At 49.4% G+C, this 16435-nt stretch overlaps 1 protein-coding gene across 2 annotated transcripts; it reads left to right on the forward strand.

Annotated features, from left to right (window-relative positions):
- The first annotated feature begins 1693 nt into the window (after nt 1–1693).
- Nucleotides 1694–15737, forward strand: FAM76A (family with sequence similarity 76 member A). 2 transcript variants are annotated; one of them, XM_014258509.2, is made up of 10 exons: nt 1694–1823; nt 2957–3021; nt 3817–3871; nt 4437–4589; nt 5353–5510; nt 5895–5981; nt 6780–6911; nt 11784–11919; nt 12375–12476; nt 13806–15737. In XM_014258509.2, the coding sequence occupies exons 1-10, from the start codon at nt 1743–1745 to the stop codon at nt 13890–13892; spliced, it is 1056 nt and encodes a 351-aa protein (XP_014113984.1). In that variant the 5' UTR covers nt 1694–1742; the 3' UTR covers nt 13893–15737. The 2 variants fall into 2 exon arrangements, with proteins under 2 accessions (XP_014113984.1, XP_005529720.1); XM_005529663.3 differs by lacking the exon at nt 6780–6911.
- Nucleotides 15738–16435: the final 698 nt, after the last annotated feature.

Genomic DNA, 16435 nt, shown 5'->3' on the forward strand with positions numbered 1-16435 from the left:
GCGAGGAGGGGTTTGTTCCCAGCCATCCACCGGCTCTGCCAAGCTCTGCCTCCTGCTTCCCACCGACGGACATTTCCCAATCACAACCCAGCATCCAGCACAATGCAACTAATGTCATCAAATTAAGTATTTCTCCTACACACAGCACATTTGCCCGGTGATTAAAACTAGTCCCCGAGGTAGCCAAGCACAGCAGAATTCCGGTTCATTATGCACACCCACGCAGCCGAGCTAAAAACCCAAGACACTCCCCCAGTCCTTCTTGGGAAAGCCTCAGCAGCTCAGATTTCAGCTTCACCACTTGCACCAGCCAAGACTGGGAATACTGTCATCTGGTGCAGGAAAAAAAAGGTAAGGATAGAAGTTTCCCAAGGTATCCCTTAAGGTCTGAGAAAGAAGGGAGGATGTAGGAGCATAGGAACGTCAAGCAAATGTTGCAGATCACATAACTGTGAGTAGTTACTGCCTTTTGCTCATTCCATCCTGGATTTAGAATGAACTTTTAACACCAAAATGCCTTAATTTCCCCCATTTCCCAAAGCACCTGTTCTGTGTCACGCTGTACAAAATGACAACTACTAGATGGAAAAAAACCCAATTATCCCCTATGTGAAGTGCATGATCTGTCCTTGCTGCAGCAGCTTGAGTCCAACCTTGTTCCAAAAATGAAACAGGGCCAAATCTTTCAGTATTCCCACCTGGAGCTGCTCCAGGGAGCAACAAGCTGCGGTGTAAGCACAGGGAGGTGCAGTTTGCTCTGACCCTGCTCCCCATTAGAGGCCAATCCTCTGTGAAATCAGCCATGGCTGTGCCTGGGCCTTGTGGATGAGCAGCTGCAGCTGCTGGACTCAGAGCAAAGGGGAAGCACAATCACATTAAGGTTTTCCTTTCCCTACAGACACAACCTCCTGCCTCATTCTCTCTTCCTCCCAAGCCTTCAGCCACAATATTCCCACCACCCCTGCCCTGCCGGCGTCTCCAGCCCTCCCTGGAGTGGGTCGCTCTGCTCCTTCTCACCTCCATTCTCAAGATGGAGACACTTCCTCCTCCTGCTCCCCACATTCCTGTGTTCCTTTCCTTTTCCTTTCCTTTTTCCTTTCCTTTCCCCACCTCCACAGGGACCCTCTCTCCCTGCAGCAGCTCATCTCCCCAGCCCAGCCCAGCCTCTTTTCCTAGCCTTGGCCCACTTGAGCCCTGTCCAGCCCAGGTTCCTCTGTCCAGCCCCTTTCCCAGGCCATGTCCAGCCCTGTCCGGCCATGTCCGGCCCCTTTCCCCGGCCATGCCCGGCCCCTTTCCCCGGCCATGTCCAGCCCCTTTCCCAGTCCCTGTCCAGCCCCTTTCCCCGGCCATGTCCGGCCCCTTTCCCCGGCCATGTCCGGCCCCTTTCCCCGGCCATGTCCAGCCCTGTCCGGCCATGTCCGGCCCCTTTCCCAGCCCCTTTCCCCGGCCATGTCCGGCCCCTTTCCCCAGGCCCCGCCCCCCTTCCCCACGAGCAATCTCGCGCGACCTCCCCCGCGCGCCGCGTCACGCGGGACCGAGCGGCTGCGTCACCGCGCTCCCCGTGACGTTAACGCTCCCCCGACGCGCCCCGCCCCGCCCCGTGAGTGACGGCACGCTGACCAATAAGAAGCAGCTAAGGCGTGAATGATGCAGCGCGCGGCCAATGGGCGGCGGGAGGGGGCGGGGCCGCGCGGGCCGGGCGGGCCGGGCGGGCGGGCCGCGCCTGTCAGCGGAGCGGCGGGATGGCGGCGCTGTACGCCTGCACCAAGTGCCACCAGCGCTTCCCCTTCGAGGCACTGAGCCAGGGCCAGCAGCTCTGCAAGGTCCAGGAGGGGGGCTGGGGGCGGGCTGCGAGGGGGCTGTGGGGGAAGGTCTGTGAGGGAGGTTATGGGGGCTAATTTGGGAGGAGGCTGATGGGAGAGGAGTCTGAAGGGGGCTGCGAGGGAGATGGGGGGTGATCTGTGAGGAGATTTGAGGAGGGTGGTCTTGAGGGGATTGGGGAGGGATCTGAGGGGTAAAGAGCCTCCTAGAGCATTGTTTGTGAGGTAGAGCAAGCAAGGGAGTGTTTTTAAGGTACCTGGGGGCTCTTAGAGGGACTGGGAATAATTGGGGGCCTGTTTGTGGGGAGATTCTGGGAGTATTTATGAAGACTGGGGCCTTGAGATGTCTGTTTGGGGTCTATGGGTGGGCAGTGGGAGGGTGTGAATGAGGGCCTGGGAGCTTTAGGGAGGTTTTGAGGATCTGGAGCATGGGGCTAAAGCCAAGGGGGTATTAGGGGAATGTGTTGAAGGGCTGTTTAGGGGAGTTGCTTGTCAGGGGGACCCGAGGACACTGAAGACAGTTTGGAGGTGCTGGGGCTATTTGGAGGGTGTTGGAGTGGAAGTCATGGGGTTGTTGTGGGGAATAGAGGCTAAGTGGGAGCTGTTCCTGAGCAAAGGCTTGGGAGGATCTGGGAACATTTAGAGGAGGTCTGGTGGCATCTTGAAAGGGGTAAGGTGGGTGTTGGGCACAGTCTGAGGAGGTGGAGGAGAAAAAGATCAGGGATGAAATAGGGAACATGGGGGAGGAACTGGAGTAGCCTGGGATCACTGAGGTTGGGACAAAACAGGTGAACTTAGGGAAATCTGGGGAAGCTGGGATGAGAGGAGAGTGCAGGCAGATGTAGAGGAAACTGGTGAATACCTGAGGGAGAGCTGTGTGTTCCTGCCCTGGGAGCCAGGACCACCCTGTAGCAACCTGTGTGGGTGTGAGGCACATGAGCCCTGGTGGTGGATCTCAGATCATGCCTGGCTCACCTGTGACACATGCCATTCCCATCACCCTTCCTCTTCTCTCAGCATGACTGTACAGGGAGGAAGTGTTTGCAAGTGTGTGGATGTGGTGGGAGTGGCGGGCAGCAGGAGATCTGGGAATTAGGCCACAGCACTGCACCTCATGAAACACTCTGTTGTTGCAGGAGTGCCGGATTGCTCATCCCATTGTTAAATGCACTTACTGCAGGACTGAATTCCAACAGGAAAGGTAAATGCTTGCTGAACTGGAGAGATACAGGTTTTATGTAGAATGATCACACCTGGGGAACTGTGATGCTTCCACACCTCCAGTGACTGAGACATGTAGAGTGCTGCTGTGGAAGACCTGGGGGACCTTTGGCCACCTCCAAAGGTCTTCTGGGCGAGTTGGAGTGTCTGTAGTGCACTTGGATTACACTTCTTGCTTGTTTTTTTTTTTTTTTTTCAGTCAGAGCTCAGATGCATCTTCCCATGAGTTTTCCTCTTACCTGATATCTGGTATCCAACATTTATTTCCTGCTATGTGTCCTTCACCTGGGCTCTTGTCTTTTTGCATTTTGACAAGTTGTGTAGCTGTCAGAGGGAGGATTGGTAAACCCAGAGCTGTGGGTGGCCATTGTGAGGTGTTCCTTCCTGTGTTTGTTGGACAAATATACCTCTGTCCTCTCCTACCTTGACCTCCAGAGTAGAGCCTGCCCTGATGCTGAATCACTCATGCTGCCAATTAGTCAGTGATCAAATTCTGTTTTTGTATGGACAAAAACCTGGTGTCATCTGGGGGTACTTTAATTAAAAGATATCTCCTAGTAATGCCACTTTTTGGCCATTTATCCTTAGCCAGATGGGGATAGGAAAAGCACTTTGGTATTTGAGTCCCTAAAGACGTTGACTCCAGCCTCATGATCAGAGGTGGAGCTGAGGGGAGGCTGGGATCCTAAGCTTTGATCTGAACCAGGCATCCTAAACCCAGAGATTCCATTTTCTGTTGGAATGTGTTAATAGAATGGTCTATCCTTCTTAACAGCAAAACCAACACGATATGCAAGAAGTGTGCTCAGAACGTGAAGCTCTATGGCACAGTAAGTGAGGGGGGCTCGGCCTCCCCAGCCTCTCTTCCTTTCATCTCTCTTGTCTTTATCCTGCTGAAATCCCAGAGCAATTTATGGACTGGCTTGGCTGTAAGAGCATGACTGATCAATAATATGGGTCACTGAAGCGTGAAGCTTTGACTTTTTCTCTTCTTTTAGCACAAAAAAGAGCTTTGTATCGTTTGAGGCCAGGAAATGATCTGTTCGATATCCAGTAGAAACAAGACTGTGCTTACACAGACTGAGATTGCTGCAGGAAGCAGTGATAAATCTTTATTTCCTGCTTGTCTGAAATCTGAAATAGAGATTTTGATTGGTTCTATTTTGGTATTAGACATTTTTCTAAAGATTTTACAGCACTTGATAAATGGTCTGAGTGCCTTGGCTAAATACACTTAGCTGGAGACCAAGGATCCAAATGCAGTTTTGTCTCCTGGATCAACATTATACTCTGTGTAGAATAAGGAAATAAAAGTTTGAAATTATGGGGAGAATGGGAACGAGCTATGTGCTATTGTAGTTAGAAGGCTATAGCAACTGTTCTTCTTTTTTAAAGCCAAAACCCTGCCAGTACTGCAACATCATAGCAGCATTTATTGGAAACAAGTGCCAGCGTTGCACCAACTCAGAGAAGAAGTATGGCCCTCCTCACTCGTGTGAGCAGTGCAAGCAGCAGTGTGCATTTGACCGGAAGGATGACAGGAAGAAGGTCAGTATTTGTGTAAAAGAAGGCTGAAAAGGTAAAAGGGCTGATCACAGCGATCCTCTGTCCATCTTCACAGGGTGCTCAGAGCAGCTGTGGCTGCCCTATCCCTGGCAGTGTCCAAGGCCAGGTTGGATGGGGCTACTTTCTCTAGTGGAAGGTGTTCCTGCCCATGGCAGGGGGTGGATGAGCTTTAAGGTCCCTTTCCCACCCAAACCATTCAAGATCCATAACATTCCATGTTATGAAGTGTTTTTCTAGAGTTGAGCTTTGCTCTGGTTTAGGGCTGTTTAATCTTGGAACCTCTATGTGCCTCTGCCAGATCTTCTAAGAAAGATCTCTTGAATTTGGCCCAAGAGCTGGCAGAGGAGCAGAGACCTCTGAATGAAGTCTGAGGTGCTATTTGGGGAGAGTGATGGGGAATGATATTTGCTTCATAGCCTGAGGGGCTACAAGTGTCATTCCTCTACCAGGAAACCCCTTCCATGGCTTAACCTTTGCTTAAATACCCTGAGAGCTCTGTAGGAGGCAAACTGTAGACATCTGTTGTTTGGAGTGCTGCACTGATAATCGGTGCCCTGCTGAGCCTCCGGGAGCGGCCACCCTTGGTGTTTTGGTCTCCAGTGACTGCCTGTCCATTCAGAGGATTCTTTTTGAGTCCCTGCTTATTCATATGTGACCCTAAGCTTCAAAGTGCTTCCCTCCTTCCCTCCTTCCCTCCTTCCCTCCTTCCCTCCTTCCCTAAACTTCTTTCTGTCTCCCCTTCCAGGTGGATGGAAAGCTGCTGTGCTGGTTGTGCACATTGTCCTACAAACGAGTCCTGCAGAAGACCAAAGAGCAGTGCAAACACCTGAGCAGTTCTTCCCGAGCCAGCCTGCAGGAGAAGGAGCAGTTCAGTAGGCTCAGCAGTGGCAGCCACTATAACAGGTAACCTTGGTGAGGCCTTTGGGCAGGGTCTGAGCTCAGGACAATCTGGCTAGGTCATTCACTGTGCTGGTACAGCCTTGTGCTTCTTAGTGATCCAGCTTATTCAACTTGTACACAATGAAGGTGAAGTTGCATTTGTAAAATTTAATGATTAAAATGCAGATTTTAAGCAGGAGTTCTTCACCTACGTGCTGCTCTGACTCATTGTTTTCTGTTTATTTTTAGTCTCCAGCTACTCTTCCAAGGAATGATTCTTTTATCATCGTTTTAGCACTGGGAAATACTGTTTTAATAGGATCAAAGTGGGTGGGAATATTTATCTGCCTTTCTGTCTTAGACTGAAAGTCATTCAGGTTCTGACATACAATTTCCTCCTTTTTCTAGCCAGAAAACCTTATCCACGTCTTCCATTCAGAACGAAATCCCAAAGAAGAAAGCCAAGTTTGATGCCATATCTGCCAATGGTGACAGGTGAGCCTGTTACATGGGGAAATTGTGGGTGGGTGGTTTTGTTTGCTGAGTTTATATAAGACAGAGTTGTGTGTGAATAATAGGAAGCTCTTATGCTGGAGCAGGGGCCTTGAGACCTTGAGGGGCTGCCCTAGAACCTGGCAGTCCAGTGCTACCTGGTATCTAGACATAGATTTGAAGAGAAAAGGAATACTGAGCACCTGTACCTGCTTGAATGGAGAAGGATAGAGGTGGTGGTTAGCTGAGCTCCCCAACAGTCAGGAAAACTGCAGCCAGACCAACTTTACTGTCTCTCTTGCAGTCAGAGAGAGAGTGGCTGGTGAGGTCTGCAGGTTTTGTGCTTTGAGGTCCAGACTGATCTACAGGGAGAGCTTCAGAGGACAGGAGAAGATCCAGACCCACTTCCCATGTCCCCTCCTGCCTTTTGGGGAAGAGACAAGCAGTCAAACAGCTTTGCTTGAAAGGTTGTGGACTCCCCATCCTGGAGGTGTTCCAGGCCAGGTGGGATGGGTCATGTAGCAACTTGGTGTAGTGGAAAGTGTCCCTTTCCATGGCACAGGGATGGAACAAGATGCTCTTCAAGATATGTTCCAGCCCAAGCCATTCCACGGTTCTCTGATTCTAGGAAAGCATCTGACCCCATTCTGCTGTCGCACTTGATGCTGGATCATGTTGATGCCAGCTGCCTGTGCAGCGGAATGGGAGTCACTAGCAGAAGCAGGAGATTGAGATGGATTTGTATTTTTATGGTCTTGTACATGCATATTTTCATTCCTGCCTTTCCTCTCTGATTCTCAGCGTTCCTTCCTCTCCCGAGATGCTTTGCCCCCTTATCCAGAGGGCCCCGTCCACGTTGGCGCAGTGGGCTGCTTCCCAACAGACTCTCGGGGCCCACCATTGTCCTGTTGCTCAAGGCATTGACATCCTGAAGTGAGATCACCTATTGTTTTCTCCCCTCCCTCCCTGGGAACTCTCCCTTTCACTGGATCTCTTTCTAAACAGCAGGGATTTGGGAGCATGGACCAGAGCAGAGTTAGTGCCAAAGGGTTTGTTAAAGCTACTGGTAATTATTTAATCACTACCTGCCATTAATGTCTCTGAGATGACAGATCTCTCCTATAGATACTATTGACACCCTGTCACTGTGGAATGCTCCCATTGGGAAATGCTCCATCCCTAGAAGTGTTCATGGTCAGGTTGGATGGGGCTTGGGGCAGCCTGGTCTAGTGGAAGGTGACTCTGCCCATGGCATGGCAGGGGGCAGAACAAGATGAGATTTAAAGTCCCTTCCAACCCAAACTGTTCTGGCATTCTATGATTCTGTGAAATAGAACTTTAATAATTTTATAGGGCAGTGGCTCCCACAGAGTGGTCTGAAAGACCTTTTATCATCTGAACAGCATTTTCCAGCATTAAAAGCTGGAAAAAATTAAGGACTAAGTGTGACTTAGGAGCTGTGGCTGAGTGCAGAGGGGTTACAATTCAGTTGCCTTCAGTGCTGGTGGAGCCAGAGGAGAGAATGGAAACAGGGCCCTGGTAGAACCGGTGCAGCCTATCAGCACTGCTGCAGTTTTCCCTCCAAAGAGGTTGTAGGACAGCACCAGCTGTTTTTACCTCCTCATTAAATTGTGGGCTGAGATCTCACAGCTCATTGTAATAGCCCTGCTGGCTTGAAATACCCAAAAAGCGAAATGGGTTGGTCAGCCATTTGTTTGGAAAACAGGAACACGTATTGAAGGAATCAAGGGTCTTCCTTTTGCTCTCATGTCAGATACAGTCAGTCTGGCTCTTGCCAAGGCTGTAGGCCTTGCCACAGGCTTTTTTTGATGAGTTCCAGTAACAAACCAAGTGTAAATTTAGCAACTAAAGAGCTTCAGCAATGTGCAGCAGAAAAGGCAAGCTGCAGCTGCCTTAAATAGACAAATGGCTGCATGTCTTGAGTGGAATAATAATGGGGGCTCCTTATGTGTGGGTTTGGAGTTGCTGAGGGTTCTTTTATGAGGCTGAACCCCCAAAACCCTCCCCGTTATACAGGTATCAGATTGTCCTTCCCAGAGTCACCTTGGTGTCTGGGGCACAGCCTGAGCATGGAGTTAAGGTCTGCTGCAGCACAAGGGTTTTGCAGCAGCAGCAGCAGAGTCTGGGGTAAAGTGACACAACCAGCACCTCCTCCCTGCTGAGATCAGCCCCAAATTCCTGTACCCTGGCTCCAGGTACCTCTGGTGTAGCCCTCAGCTGGGCAAAATTTGGGCATGTTTGAGCTCAGTTGACTTACACCTTCAGCCAGGGTCCAGTTTATCTGAAATTATTGCTTCTTCTTGGATATTGTAGAAGATACTTTACTGTGTCTTACTGAATTCCCTCTGTGTTTTTGTTTACGTATTTCAGTGTGGTTGTTGCTCACAATGGCTATGAAATGTGGACGGGGTGATTTCCAACAGTCACTTAAAGGGTGATGTTCAGTAGTTTGTTCTGGATGAGTTTTGGGAGGAGCAAACAGCTCTGTCACTGCTGCACTGGGAGTAGTTTTCTTTCCCAGTGACTCACAGCAGGTCTTGCAGCAGATCTGGCCTTATTAATCCTTCAGTGCTGCCAGTGCCCCATGGTCTTGTGCTGCCCAGCATGCCAGCTTCACCTCCAGCCCCTGGAACTGTGCTGGTCCTGACTGGGGCAGTCTTGGTGTCCCCATCCTCTTGTGCCAATGCTGGTGAAGTGTTTTTTTGCTGCAGACTCTGCAGATGAGCACACTGCGGTCCCTTCTCCTGTCACTGCAGACAAGGTGCTAAATTGTGCTTGTAACACCCGGCAGTGACAGCACTGCTGGCAGGGGGAGGGCAGCAGTGCCTCAGGATGCTCAGCAGCAAAGTTCATTTGTAAAAAGATTCTTACTTGTATAGGAAAGTCCTGGCATAGTTTAAAGCTCTGTGACTTGGGCTGTGCTGCACTGAGTGGAGGATGTTTTTCATAGAATCCCAGAATGGTTTGAGTTGGAAGGGACCTTAAAGCTCATCTCATTCTGCCCCTTCCAATGGGCAGAATGCCCTGCTTCCACTATCCCAGGTTGCTCCAAACCCTGTCCAACCTGGCCTTGGACACTTCCAGGGATCCAGGGGAAGCTACAGCTTCTCTGGGAAAACTCTGCCAGGGCTTCACCACCCTCACAGGGAATATCCCATCTATCCCTCCCTTCTGGCAGCAGGAACCTATTCCCCCTTGTCCTGGCACTTCAGGCCCTTGTTCCAAGTCTCCAGCTCTCTTGGAGCTCCTTTAGGCACTGGAATGGGCTCTAAGGTTTCCCCAGAGCTTTCACTTCTCCAGGCTGAGCACCTTCTGCTCTCCCAGCCTGAGTTCAGAGCAGACAGGTTCCAGCTCTTCAAACATCTCTGTGGCCTCTTCTGGCCTCATTCCAGCAGCTCCACATCCCTCTGATGTTGGGGGCCTGGAGCTGGAGGCAGCTCTGCAGGTGGTTTTTGTCTAAGGTGCAATATGGATGCTGGTTTAGTGCTTGGTTTGTGCCTCTTCATGCCAGTGTGACTTGAATAGCAAGATCTTTAGGCTTGGCATTTGCTTTGCCTAATTTCTGCCATTTAACAGGTGTGGAGTTTAAGGCAGTCGATTTGGTTTCTGTTCCAGTCAATAGAGAGAGGCAGGTGCCTTGGGAGCAACTCCATTTTTGTCCTCTGTCTCTGCTGAAAACAACAGGAGCTCATCATTTCCCTTTAATTAGCAGTGTGCATTTCAGGATGTTCAGGCATGGAGAGCTCATGTACCCCTGACCTATCCCAAGGGGCTGGATCTTGAGTTTATTTGTAGAGGAAATGCCTTTTTTTTCTTTTTTTTTTTTGGGGGGGGGGTTAGTTGTTTTAATTCTTGATCTCTTTGTTAAAGGAAAGGACTGACTTATGTTTGGCAGTTTTCCTTCGAATTTTGGAGTCTCGGGTTGCTTCTGTAACATGGGGTTAAAGACAGAGGAACCTTTCATTATTATCTTGTCAGTCTTTAAAAAAATGCAAAAGAAGAGGGAAAAAAAATCTGCTTCTTTATTTAGCACCTTAACACATTTGAAGGGGCATTTTGCAGCAACTGGACAGGAAAATACCTGCCTGGTATTTTATACTCCTCCAGGAGGAGATCTCAAGCTGGCCGTCCCCCACTGGTGGATGCAGAGTCCTTGGAGCCCCCTTGGGCCTTGGTGACTGTCCTGTCCCTTCCTTTGCCCCACTGGGTGGCAGGGCTGGCTCTCACCTTCCTGGCTTCGCAGTGTGCTGGGCTGCAGCAGCTGCCAGGCAGGGAATTTTTCCTGCTGGAGCTGCTCAGGGAAATGGGGATATCCCCTGGCACTCTTTATCCCCCTAGGGCACGACAGGAGAGAAGCATGCCTGGGCAAAGGAATGCTGTGTCAAGGGATTGTTTTCAGCCAGAGGGAATCAGTGAGGAAGTCTTTGTTTTTTCTGTGGAGGTTGGGGCTTGTTTGTTGGTTTTTTTGGGGGGATTTTTGTTTTTTTTAATTATTTCTTTCCCTCCTCACCAGCATATTTGCACTGAGTGGGGAATTAAAGCTGCTGTTTATATGTGCTTGCACACAGGAAGGTGCTGGAGCACCCACCATCACCTTGCCACGGTCTCCACTTGGGAAGGCTGTTGGGAAAGTTTTAAAATGGAATTGTTCTGTGTTAGTGTGTGGGTATGAACCTCTCTGCCTAGCACAGAGCTGGATCCAGTGTGCCCAAAGAGCTGCCACATCTTAGTGTGGACTCAGCTGTCAGCGTCTTTTAGCCATGCAGGGCTCTTCTGCTGTAGGCTGTCTCCTGCAGACCCTCAGTTCTGAGTTTTCCTATGCCAGGTTTTCTCTCCCAGTGCCTCAGGGCCATCCTCTGACTCTCAGATCTGGGAAGCTGCCTCTGCTTAGTTTCCCTCTGTAGATCCCCAGCTCACTGGGGGAGCGAGCCTTTTCCCCTGCCACATCCTTACTAATGAGTCCTGTCAAAGCAGACCGTAGTGCTTTTAATTAGAAAATGGATCATTTCCAGGTGCTAGAGAACAGCCTGAACTGAGCAGCAAGTACTCTCTGCCTTAGGGTACAGGTTGGGGACTGGAAGCTCAGAGGTAGAAACATCCTTGAGAGAGGCAGAATTTTGAGCTGAGACCATGCCTTCCCCACTTTAGAGCTGTGTTGACCTACTCCGGAGGCTTTAAAAAAAAATGTGCACTGTGTGTGCCTGCCTGGGTCACTGGATGTCTCATAGGTGTTTGTGATTTACCAGAGCAGCAGTGACTCATGGACAGATAGCTCTGCTGATGGTTGCTTAGATTTAGAGTACCTGGTGGTCTACAGGTGATGTGCTCAGCTATTTCTCTGTCTTCCTAGAGAATTTTTCCTACTCTGAAATAATGAAGCTTCTCCCTAAATTGCTTTATTGTGGCAGAATCATATTACAAGGTCCAGTATGTTTTTTACCCCTTTTCCTTGCTCAGGACAATTTAGCCATTTCCCTTTGCTCTGTTTGTTGAACTTGGAGGTTATTTGTTTCTCTTTCATGTCTCCTCCTTGCCATAATGTTTGTTTACATTCAGTGGGAAGTTTTGCAGTGCATCCAAGGACTGCTTGTGAGCAAAGATTTCCAAAGGGATGCATGAAGTTTAATTATGTCTCTGATTGCTGTCTTCAGCTTTTTGGTTTGAAAAAGGATCATGAATGATCATGAAATGATTCCCATTCTCTCTGAGTGCATCCGTGGGAGTTTTCCAGTCTCAGTGAAGAGGAGGGTTTTGCTGAGAGCCTCTCCCTGTTCTTTGCTGCAGTTTTTCTCCGGACCTCGCCCTGGACTCCCCTGGCACTGACCACTTTGTCATCATTGCCCAGCTGAAGGAGGAAGTGGCTACTTTAAAAAAGATGCTTCACCAGAAGGATCAGATGATTTTGGAGAAGGAGAAGAAGGTACAGTCCTTGGCTTGCTTCCCCCCCAGCAGGCTGACATGTTCTCACAGATCACACTCTGACACAGCCTGGCTTTTATCGTGGGGTTAACTTGTCTGGCTGTTTCCAGGCTGCCTCCTTTCCAAAGCCAAAGAGGCTCTCTGGACCCACCCAGGGGATCTCATTTCATAAAGGGTCATTTCCTGACCATTTTCTCTGAGATCTCTGTGTGTGGGCAAAACTGGGAATAAACACTCTGCTGCTTGGAGAAAAGCAGTGCTGGCCCTTGCTGTTGCTCTGTGCTCTCAGTGACACAGTTCTGCTCTCGTTGCAGTCCCCCAGCACTGCCAGCATGTCTGTGACCTCAGCCAGTCTCACACCTTCTGTAGAGGCCGTTTCTGTGGCGGGGGGGGTCTGTGGTGAGGGCAGTTGTTTGCCTCTTCCAGCTCACTTGCTCCTTCCTGCTTTCTGCACAGATCACAGAGCTGAAAGCCGACCTACAGTACCAGGAATCACAAATGAGGGCAAAGATGAACCAAATGGAGAAGACACACAAGGAGGTCATGGAGCAGTTACAGGTGACAGCATTTTTGGTTTAATTTGCTGAGCTGTGTTGTATCCAGGAGTGACCAAGGACATTCCTGAGCTGTGTCCAGGAGGGACTGAGAACACACCTGATCAGAACACCCCATGAGCTCCTGCACACAGAGCTCTGCTAACACTTCTCAGCCTTGTCCTACAGCCTCTGTGCCTCCTCAGCTCTGCATTGCATCCCAACCACCATTTACACCTACCTTGTTGTTCTCTACTCAGGCTCACACTTACCGTGTTGTAAAGTGCTATGTTGTATCCCTTATGGACTAGACAGGAACCATCAAACTCATTTTACTTATTGCCAAAATCAGGTTTGAACTGTTTCTCCAGTCTGCAGAACCTTTGTCAGCTCTCTGAACCTCTAAAACACCTCCCTGTGATTTGTGTGAGCAGTAACCAGAGAGAACAAAGGAACAATTGGCAGTTCTTTTAGCCCTGTATCTTTAGTCCAAATAAAGAAGTCCCTGAGCTGATGGAAGCAGGGAGAGGAGGATTCTTTTCATGACTGTGGAAACACAGCAGACTATCAGCATGAATAGCTTGAGCCACTGAAGGGATCACGTCAAAGGGGAAGAAATCAGATGTAGAGATGAACTTTGCACCCTTTAATTACTGTGGGTATATAAAGATCTAAAGCCCCAGCAATGAGAGGTGGAAGGGGATGAGACAAAAGGCTTCTGTTGCCTCTGAGGAAACAGCCCCTCCTCCATTCTTACCCACCCTGGGGAAGCATCCCAATGGCAGGCAGGTTTGGGACCTCCAGCTGCTGTCAGAGTGCTGGTGCCTGTGAGAATCCCTTCACAGGGCAGGTCCTTCTAACTGGGTGAAGGCTGGAATGTCGGAATGTGGTGTGGAGAGGGCTGGATGTGCTGTTTCTGAGGGTAAAGGAGCATCAGGTCCAGGAGCAGGTGTGCCCCAGCCACCTCCCTCTCTTGGGGGCTTTTCATGTCTGTGCTCAGCTCAGGCTGGGACTGCCCCGAGCTCTCTGGTGTCCAGATGTTTTATTTCTGCTGGTATTGCTTGAGTCTTTGGAAACCTTTTTCAGTGATTGCAAAATCAAAGTTCAGATCCTCTTAGTGCATTGTAGGTGTCTTGAACTGTTCATATGATTAATTTTTGAACAGTCTTGTGGGCTTTATCATTTTGTCTTTGTCTTTTCCTGTGGGGCTGGGATGGGAGAGCCCTCTCCAGGAGGTTAGAGGTGAGCTTGACATCTGCCCCCCTTTCCACCTGTCTGCAGGATGTCAGCAGCACAGGGATCCCAAGAGCTAATGATGATCCATGCCACTAAATACCCATTTTCCCACTTCCAGGCCAAGAACAGAGAGCTCCTGAAGCAAGCAGCTGCCCTGTCAAAAGGCAAAAAGCCTGAGAAGTCAGGAGCAATAACCTCCCCTTAAAGCCAAACCCCCAGCCTGGGAGCTTTCCCCAGCATTAGCCGAGGAGTCTGGGAGACCTGCTGGATCGCTGGAAGCCCAAACCTCTGTGTTGTCTCTATCCCACTGCTGTGGACTCCTTGGGAGTTCCTGATGCGTGTTACCTTCCAACAGCATGCTTGAGTGTGGCCAGTTTTGATCCATGAGGAGAGGTCCCAGCCTTCCTAAATCCCCCTGAAATACTGTTTCCTGGAAGAAATCTTTTCCTAACCAGTTGCTACCACTGCCAGCCCTTTCCATGAGCGAACAGGAACCTGCTGCATTAGTGGCTCCTTGCTGGTTCCCAGCCTGCTGCTGTGAGGGAATTGCCATGGCCAGTTGTTCTGCAGATAAAATGGGAGCTGCGTGTGGTGGGAGCTGGTTTTTTTTTTTCTTTCCTTGAACTGTTCCTTCTTCAGAAGAGAGCTGAGAACTCACCAGCCCAACAGATGTTCCTGGAAAGTTGTGCCACTGCTGACAACAGTTGATCCAGCTTTTTGAAGATGCTTCCAAAATGGGGGCCATGTATTTATCTTGGAAGATTTTTGTGTTTTGTTTTGATTTTTCTTCTTTTCTCTGTCAGCTTGGCAAACCAAACTGCCTGGTTTTGTGTTTCCTTGTTTTTCTGATGAGAGCTTTTGGGTTGGGAGCCAAAGTGGAATGATACAGACCCCAACCCACCCAGAATTCCCCCCCAAGTGCCCTGGTTACGTGGTGACCTCTGGGATTTTGGTGATTTCTGAAGCTTGGTGTGATCAAGTGTCTCTTACTCCATTTCTTTACACAGAGAGTTCAAGGCTCGGATATTCCCTCTCTTCCCCCTTTCCCTGCCCCTTCCAGATGCAGGAGCCAGGTTGGCTCCAGGAAAGCACTTACTCAGGCAGTGACCCGAGCCAGGGAGTGTTTTTTGGGGCACTCCAGGGATTTTTCTCACTGCTGATTCCAAACCAGCAGGATCAAAGGGCTATGAGAGTTTCCTGTACCAGGGATGTGCTGCCCTGAAACAGCACGGCTGCCACTGACCCTTACAGCCAGACCAGCTGGGGTAGGTGCCCCCAGGCACCTCTTTTGGGGTGATGGTGGTGGATAAAAAGCACTTGGAGGGGGAGCACCACACAACTGCGGGCTGGCAGGAGCTCCTCGACATCCCGGACTCCAGTCAGGGAGTGGAGAAACATCTCAGGGCTGAAGGTAGGTAAGAGAACTCATGTTTTTGCTGCAGGGCGGCTGCTCTGTCAGAGCTTTGATGAAGCTTTTACCTAGAGCTTGTGATTACTTTTTTCATCCTTTTGTTTCTTATTTGTTACTAAAGTTGATTTTACTCAAAGGCACTTTTTTGGGATGATGTTGGCTTCTGGCACGGAAGGAGCACATTTCATTGGACACTGCCATGTGTTTGGTTTTGGTTTTTCTAAGAGACTTTTGATGTGAAAACAAGCAAAACCAGAATTTGTTACACTTTGCCTGAGTGTGGCAGCTGGAAAAACTCACCCAATTTTATACTTTTAGAAAATGAAGTGCATTGGTGGGAGTTTTTTTAACTGTGGGCTTTGCTTATTTTCCTTCCCTCAACATACAGAAATAAAAAGAGGGAGAAAGGCCCTGTAAATACTGTTCAGTTGGGTTTTTAATTGTGATAAATTGCTCCTGCCATCGCGTAGCTGATTTGTAGCACCAACATCATTTCTTTGTATGTTTGTAATAATGAGATTTTCAAGGGACGCTTTGATTTGTACAAATGACACCTGTAAAAGTGGTTTAAAAAAAGCCTCATTTGTGACTGATACTTTGTTTGCTTTGAAAAGGGAAAAAACCAAAACAACCGAAGTACCTCTCCCTGCCTGGAGCTGATTTATCTCCTGCTCTAGGGTTAGGAGTTAGGGAAAGGAGACAGTATTTTCCCATTGTTTGCTTTGTTCCTACTTTTTTTTCTATCTTTAAATCCTCCCATCAAGCCTGTTGCTAGGATCCTGGTTACTTGGTTACATCCAGCTTCCAGGACCCATCCCTCTGTATCTGGCAAGATTTATTCCTGATCTCGGCAAGGGGGTACAGCTGGCACAGACAGAGAGACCTGCTCCTTTGGCATGGAGGTTCTCCCTTTTCCCATGAGATTTCCATCAAGAAAATTCAGCTGCCCCCCATCTTTTTCCAAGGAAATAGCAAGAGGTCCAGGAGTCTAAACGGGTTTTAGCTTTGACCTTTTACCTTACTCGTATCCAGTCTCCTGGAGCACAGGGGAATAGCAGCTCCTTCCTGCTGCTGCTGCTCCCAGAGCAATGAGGATCACTGACCAGTACAAACCACAGTTTGTAATATTTTTGTTGCTGAAGCCACATCCATCTGCCTGTAGTGCAGAAATCCTAATGGAGCACTGGCAGCTCCTGTGGGCCAGGATCACCTTGGGAGTCGCCTTCATGCCTCTGAACAGTGCAGCTGCAGAGGAAATGAGAGGAAACAACCTCAAAGTGTGCCAGGGAGGGTTTAGATTGGATATCAGGGAAAATTTTTCCATGGAAAGGGCTGTC

The sequence above is a fragment of the Pseudopodoces humilis genome, chromosome 27 (genome assembly GCF_049639895.1).
Source record: "Pseudopodoces humilis isolate 2021_Gansu_Grassland_sample_001 chromosome 27, ASM4963989v1, whole genome shotgun sequence".
Taxonomy (NCBI): domain Eukaryota; kingdom Metazoa; phylum Chordata; class Aves; order Passeriformes; family Paridae; genus Pseudopodoces; species Pseudopodoces humilis.

Bases quoted from the DNA above. Each gene is read 5' to 3' on its own strand.
- FAM76A (XM_014258509.2), top strand. From the start codon at position 1,743: ATGGCGGCGCTGTACGCCTGCACCAAGTGCCACCAGCGCTTCCCCTTC. The intron at 5,511-5,894 runs GTAACCTTGGTG...TCCTTTTTCTAG, and splicing joins AGTGGCAGCCACTATAACAG to CCAGAAAACCTTATCCACGT. The intron at 12,477-13,805 runs GTGACAGCATTT...TCCCACTTCCAG, and splicing joins AGGTCATGGAGCAGTTACAG to GCCAAGAACAGAGAGCTCCT.